Source organism: Varanus komodoensis, unplaced genomic scaffold (assembly GCF_004798865.1).
Source record: "Varanus komodoensis strain SLA01 unplaced genomic scaffold, ASM479886v1 scaffold34_3, whole genome shotgun sequence".
NCBI classification, from domain to species: domain Eukaryota; kingdom Metazoa; phylum Chordata; class Lepidosauria; order Squamata; family Varanidae; genus Varanus; species Varanus komodoensis.
The window spans coordinates 232,726-240,034 of NW_025335855.1; the positions used below are offsets into that span (position 1 = coordinate 232,726).

The window sequence follows — 7,309 nt, forward strand, 5'->3', positions numbered from 1 at the left end:
GGGGGCAAGATTCTCTTGTTTAATTTCTCTGTGTTATACTTTACAATGGACAAGTAGCACCTTTGACATCGGGAAACTTATAGTTCACCAAATTGAATCAAATACCTGGGCAATACCAAACCATGGAGGGTTGAATCAGGTGCCACCTAACACATTGCAAAGAGCAAAAAGATGCAACGCTTTTCCTTACATGGATGTATTGCATTTATATGAAACAGCAGCCCATAGATTTCTATCTGGTGAGGCTGTTCCTGTAACCCAAGCTGTTAGATTCCATCTTGTGAAACGTTTTTTCACTTTTCAAAGTAAGGCAGATCAAAGACCCTCTACTGAGAAATTAATTTATTTGGCTAGATTTTTAACAGTAGTAAAATGGTTAGAAATACTGGAAAATAAAGATTGAAAATAAGAGTATGCCAAAAATCTGAACAGAACTCAATTGTACTCCCAGTGAAAGAACGCAGAGCAACCAGAATAAATAACAACACAATCGAGCTCATGCAACGCATGGCGTATCTGGGAAAAATATGTTGACTGAAATTTGGGTCCCATTTATTGATAATACAAATAAGAAAGATGGACTGGCACCTCTGACAGCACAGGAAAACCTATCAGACGGGGATTAAGGCAGGACGCTTTCTGCGGCCAGTGACCAAAGGGGGGCGTTCTGGGTTGGCCAAGCCCATCATCTCCCACACTGGCTGGTAATGGAGGGGTGAAGGGTTAGAGGCCATCGCAAGGAAGGACCATCTTTGCTTCGGTGGCATTTCCCATTAAATGTTGGTGTATTTTATACAGTACAACCCAAAGAGTTCGCGCTTTGATACAGCAAACCTTTAAGCCATAAGAGGTGCAAAGCTGTTATTTAGCACAGACCCATGGAAGGCGGCCACTGAAGGAAGCCTCGGGCAATTCAAGATGGAGCTCGGGCAATTACTGCCGTTGCCTCCTTCCCAGATTCTTCTCTGGTGAGGAGAGACAGAAAGGCAGGGCTACTGTCGAGCGCGACAAACAGCATCACAGCTGCACCCCGAAAGCCTCCTCTGGGAGCACAAGAGTCCGTTGCGCACAAAATAAAGTGCAACCACACAACTGGAGACCTGGTTTGCACACAGGGTGCGAACTCCTTCCTGAGAACAGGTACCCAACGGATGGCGCCTTCCTTAAGCCCCCTTGTCAGACCTGTGGACCCCGCAGAGAAGCACCTTTGCAGGTAAATGAAAGTCACCTGTTAACGCAGGATGTAGTTTGACCTTCCACCAAGGGAGCCTCTTCCCCCTTCCCGGCCCAGCTGACTTTTCTCAAATGCACCATGTCAAACACTGTTTCTTTCCGCACGGCCGCCTTTCCATAACGGGCCACGTGTCATTTGGTCAGGAAGAACAGCGCACGGGAGATGGGCAGGGAGGAAGGCGAGCGCCCAGACAAATAAAATGCCGACTGGGAAAAGAAGTGGAAAAGCAATGCCGTCCAGCCACGTTTCAGAGGGTTCCTGTAGCCACGGAGCAGATACCTCTGCAGCATGTGATGGAGAAGGGAGCATCAGGTTGGCCAGATTGTGGGATCATGTACTAGTATTGTGAGCAGTTACTTCTTCGGAGTTTGCGGTTCGACCGTGGCCACTTGCCTGGGAAGGCGTGGGCTGCTCCACTGGCGCTTCTGACCCCCCGTGGTCTTTGTTCTCCTGCCCTTTACCGGCAGCCTGTGGGGCCGTATCCTGCATGCCCACGGCAGCAGGCCTCTGCGACTCCGCCGCTTGCCTCCGGGCTTCTGCCTCCTGCTGCTGCAGCATCTGCTCCGCTTCCACCTCCAGTTCCAGGTTTTCTGCCTCTGCCGCCACCTCCAGCTGCCGCATCAGCTCCTCCAGTCTCCTGGCCTTGCGGAGCTCGTTCTGCTGTATGATGGTGCACAGGTGCTCCGTGAGCTGCTCCTTGATCCCCGTTTTCTTCTGCAGATCCAGCTTTGCGGCCACGTACTCCGCTTCTGCCTTATCGTAACGCTTCCTGAAAAGAGAAGCAGCCGTTCTACCGCAATTATTCCCGGAAAATCTCTGCACGCTCCACGAACGCGGTTCATTGCAGCCTGCAGAAACAAACTACTCAGCAGAAGAAACTGGGGGAGGGGGGCGCACACTAAATGGATGGGAGAGACCACAGAATTGCGCCAGGCCGGCTCCTGGCGTCACCCACCTCTCCGCCGCCTCGAAGCGTTCTTGCTCGGGGTCCAAGCCCAGGTGCTGCAGTGCCACTCAGGACCCTCCTTTTCAGGGAAGACGTCCACTTCCTTCCACACACCTGCCCCAGGCCCCCCTTCCCATTCTACTGGTTCTTGACCTGCAGGATTTCACGGGGGGGGGGCTCTGAACAGCACAGAAGGAGAAAGGGGTGCTTTCCCCTCCTCCCCGCCCAAACACCCCCACGGCACAAGGACCTTCAGCAACTCTGTTCGCCACGGTGAGCGACAAGACTCCTTCCCAGCTCTGAAGCCCGAGAGGCAGGCGGGGACCACCTTGGCAAGCTCGCCACAATCCCCGCCCTCGCCCCACACACCCCTCTCAGTGAAAGGGAGCCACCAGCACCCACTTCTGCTCCCATCCCATCCTAGGAATTTGTTTGCAGAGATGAAAAATTCCAAAGTAAACAAACAAACAAAAGGACATTCTACAGACACCTGAAATTGATTCCTCGCAAAAGGTTCTTTTCAGCAGGGAGACTGAACTAACACTGAAACATTAGGGAAAGGCCTCTGCCCTAAATCTGGCCACGTAAGACATGTGGCTACCAGCACAGCCGCCTTCCAAACTTCGCTTTGTTTCTGTCCGGTGTGCCGTGTCGCTCCTGGATGTGCTTGCTATTCCAGGAGGAAAAATCTACAGTCACCGTGAATGCAGCAGTGCTTCCGAGCAGCCTGCAAGCGATGCCCCCAGGAGCGATGGAAGCAGACGCGGGCAAGATGCACTTTCCGCAAGAAAGCATTTCACGCTGGAAACTTCAGGCAGACTTTGCTCTTTACTAGAACCCTAAGATCCACTAACCTGGAGCTACAGTTTAGAGTTAGAATTTAAAAATCCCATGGCCACGAATTTATTTTGAACATTGCAACGAAGTGGAGCTCACAGCCCGTCCACACAAAAATCCCACTTTGGTTCCCTCAAGCTTTCTGCATTTCAGCAGCTAGATTTAGGGTGTGGATTACTTCAGTCATCATTTTGATTGAACCACTGGGAGTTAGAAATCCATTCCTCTCCAGTTGAACACCCACAGATCCGGAATGACCAATGATGCAAAGTCATGCATTTCATTTGAAAAAGAAACCAGCTGTGCCCAGGATTACCAGTCTAGCAACCCCCCTCAAACAGGAGCTCCCAAAATGGATCAATCCTTTCCTCAGGCAGACTCCTAATCTGCTATCTGAACGCCTTACCGGGCACACGAGTAGTCCCAGCTTGCCTGCTCAATCTTGTTCCTCAGGATCCCAATGTCGGCAGAGACCATCTCATCGAGGGCCTGGAGCTGTTTCTGGATCCGGCTCAACTTCACTGTTTCCGCCTGAGTTCTTTTGGACCTGGGAAGAAAAAGGGAGTTTGCTTTCTGCAATCTCTTCTTGCAGGGCACCGTGTCTTTCAAGACGCTGTATGATTGGACGTTAAAACCACTCAAAGGTTTGCAAGCATTTCAGAAAAGCTTTCAAGCATTTCAAACAACCTTCAGTCAAGCAGCTTGTGCTGTCCCAACGAAAAAGGAAACAGATTATGCCTGTTTTAAATACAACCTGTATAAGGTGCTGTTCATCTATGAATATTCAATGGCATTTAGCACTGCCAACTCAAATATGGGCAGCCTTATCTTTCTGGACAGCTTCTATGGCAAATTTGCAAGCGTGTTAAAGGGCCACTTCAGAAAAACGAAGTAACTGAATGCGATAAACTCAAGCGGAGTCTCGCATGCCGAAGATCAGGACTTCAGTCCTCACCAAAGTGCATGGAACGTTCCCTTTTCTCTGAAATAGCAGCATCTTACAGTCCTCATGAACGTATCTCTTGTTGCTTTCAAGAGAACTCGGAGGAACGTGCTTGGGCCTGCAGGCTTAGTTACACGGAGAAAAGGAGCAGCGAGCCGCTTTTGGTCTACTCTGCATCTTCCAAGGTGTGGCCTGCAGGCTTCCATCTACAACGTCACATGGGAAAGGGCTGCGTATTAGCGCTGAGTAACTGAAGGTTTCCTAGAATCTATCAGCATAGTTCAGGAAAAACAACATGATGTCTTTTTGGTTTACCCAAATCTTTTTTAAGAGTCTCCACACCTTTCGGCAATCGCTTTAGCCAGGAGCGCTTTCTTGCGTTTGTTCTTTTCTTCCATAAGTTTCTGCTCCTGTTGAAGGATCTCCCATCGAGACTTCTCCTGCCTGACAATTGGCAAAACATCAAAATTAACAAGGAGTTGCCTTTCTTCTCCCTCCTCTCCAAAAAAGCCCTCGGAGCAATTAAGAGCACCATCTCCTGCATCTTTCGAAAGAAGATGCTCTGCAACGCCAGGCGTTCCCAACCCAGTTACTGCATCTTGCAACTGCGTCAGAAACACTCAAGGAGCACAAGCTCCTTGCTTCACCGCCGGGCCTCATTTTAGAAGACAGACCCTTCTGACATTCCTCAGTACTCAGCTGCATCCCAACATAGTCCAGGACACTCCACTTCCACCCCAAATTCCCAAAAAGATTCAACCATTGCACGGCATCCTAATTTGTGCACATCAGAGAGAAGGAATGCAATGCGCAAGCTAAACGCTTTAAGGGATCCCGAGGTGCTAACGGCAGGAAGCCCCATCAGCCGGGTGACCCACGGAGCACCTGTGGGCCTGCACAGCCCCCCACCTCCATTGCTACTGCAGTAGGAGTCCCGCTGGAAACTGCCTGGCAGACCGTCGGGGTGTGCAAGATCTAGTGTGCAGCCCCCATCGCTGCTTCTCTGGGGAGACGGAGCAAGGAGGGGCAGCTTCCCTTGCGTGTGGTTTCTGCACACAATGGAACATCCAACGGCCACCAAAAAGACGTTTGGTGGGATGCTGGGAGCCTCGTTCCGCTGCCGCAGAAGGCACGTGTGCTCAGCCGCCTGGCTTCCTGGCAGGATCGCGAGTATTTATTTATTCATTCATTCATTCATTCATTCATTCGCTATCTATTTATTTGGTGGGAGTGTCCACCACAGAGTGATGAGGAGGGGCACAGCCCTCATCAGATTCCAGAGACGACGCAGCCCCAGGCTCCAGAAGTTGCCCACCCCTGAAATAAAGAATGGATCATCCATTAGACCTTGTACAGGACTCTGCAGCAAACAATATACTAACCTTGCGTGAAATAGGAATGGCACCCTTTGAATGCACTCGCTCGTAACAAAAAGCTATTTAATTTCACTTGTATTAAAATGTATTATCAAGATGGCATCTCAACCATCGACTGTCACAAAACTTACTAAATCCTGTTTTGCTAGTATGTCAACAGTCAACAGAAAAGGGTCCAAAACAGCCAAGTTTACTATACTAGCCACTTAAAATAGAATTATACAATCCACTTATCTATTGGATGACTTATTTCCTCTGCACCAGAAAGTTATTCAGCTCTTTGGACAGCGATGACTATTTGAAGAGGCACTCTTGAAAACAGGATCTTTGTGTGGCTTAGAGAGGAGGAAGACCTTGACTCAACCCTAGAATCACATGCTGTACATGAAAGAATCCATTCTTGGTATCTCCGTCTATGGCTGGGAAACAGCCATTCCAAACACCAAAGCAGCTTGACCCGACCTAATGCCTTCCCTGGGTATTATGGGGTGGCAATTCTCATCCCCTCTGACTCATCTGACCAGTGCAGACTGGGCTTGATGGAGGCCGCAGTTGCACAGACCCGGCGGGCCAGGGGAAGCCACTCACCCAACGCATCCATGTTCAGCTGGTCAGAGCAACGCTCTGACTAGGAAGCCACGTGTCTCCTCTGTCCGTATCCTTAGCATCAGTGGTTTCACGCCATGCTCAGCTAACCATCGGGCTGGCTGCGAGAGCAAGAGCTTTCCCTTCCAGAGACAGGAGACCAGCCAGCCTGACTCCCTCCACCAACCTTTCCTTGCAATGTGCAGCTACACAAGAATTCTGGGAGACCTCTCTGTTCCGCTTCATAGGGACACCCCACAACATGCCCCCAAATCTATTGCCAAGGCACTTGGGGGGCAGGTCAGTGGCCATCGGGCAGCCTGGGCACCATTTTGTTCTACACACCATGAAGCAGTTTCTACACAAGCTAAATCTTGCAAAGAAAGACACAGAACCAGGCATTTTGCCTGCAGTTAATTGAAGGCCTCCAAAATGATCCACAAAGCCAACGAGCAGATGAAATTCAGCCGTACACAGAAAGGCTTAGCAAGGAAATTATTGTTCATTGCTCAAAAAAATCCTGCAAGAACAGCGTGTCTCCCAGTTTACTCTACAAGCTTGCATTTAACTGATCAGGTATGATTCAATTTTTGTAGTTTCTATTACAGACTTACTAACAATTCCATTTTCTTTGTCACCAGGTGATGGTTTGGCTCTGTAGAGGGATCACCGTTGCAAGACTTCTCCAGTGCAGGTTCAACCTGCTGGTTTCTGGGATTCTCCTGCTCTCCAGCTGATGAAGACTGAGGTGGGGATCGCTGGGGAGGAGACTCTGATATAGACCTGGGAATCTGGGGTGCCAGGGCTGCTCCAACCGGCACTTCCATCTTCTCACTTGGTTCCTGAACAGGCCGTTTCCGCTGCAGGTGTTGGTGGTGGGATCTAGGCCAGGATCTAGGTGGTTTACTTCGCTGCTGCTGTTCAAGAGGAGACTCTGATGGGTCTAAGTAGCACAGATTTTAAAAGGCAGACTTTTACTTGGGGCCGGGGCAGGAGACATCACAAGAAAGGTACACAGGGCTTCTTCATTTGCATGCTCATAGAGACTGATTTAAAAGCCCAAAGGACTTTAAAATGGCATGGCACTGTTAGACATTCATTTGCCCCCCAACACGATCGTGGCAGATGCGGAGACGGGCAAGGCACGAAAAGGGCCACACCTAGTCGGAAAGGGCCTTGCACAATCCGGGCACAAGGAGCGGCAGCACCAAAGCACACCCATGCCCATGCACTGGCCCTCCCGGCGCGCCCATTCCCAAGCGCCGGGCCTGGGGGCTCCACCGCGCCGTTGAGAGGCTAGGCCGCTCCGAGCAAAGGCGAGGCACGCCGCGCCCGCCCGCGGCCCAGGCCGGGCCCTGCAGCGCGGCCCGCGAGGCTCTCGCGCAAAC

The 7,309-nt window shown here is 50.6% G+C and overlaps 1 protein-coding gene across 2 annotated transcripts; it reads right to left on the minus strand.

Moving 5' to 3' along the window:
- Nucleotides 1–6,860, minus strand: GORAB (golgin, RAB6 interacting). Of its 2 annotated transcripts, none has more exons than XM_044439434.1 (4): nucleotides 6,540–6,860; nucleotides 4,303–4,404; nucleotides 3,424–3,564; nucleotides 1–2,003 (listed from the first exon to the last, which is right to left on the minus strand). In XM_044439434.1, exons 1-4 carry the CDS (start codon nucleotides 6,746–6,748, stop codon nucleotides 1,565–1,567), a joined length of 891 nt encoding a protein of 296 aa, XP_044295369.1. In that variant the 5' UTR covers nucleotides 6,749–6,860; the 3' UTR covers nucleotides 1–1,564. The 2 variants fall into 2 exon arrangements, with proteins under 2 accessions (XP_044295369.1, XP_044295371.1); XM_044439436.1 differs by having other exon boundaries at nucleotides 6,536–6,666.
- Between the last annotated feature and the right edge of the window lie 449 nt (nucleotides 6,861–7,309).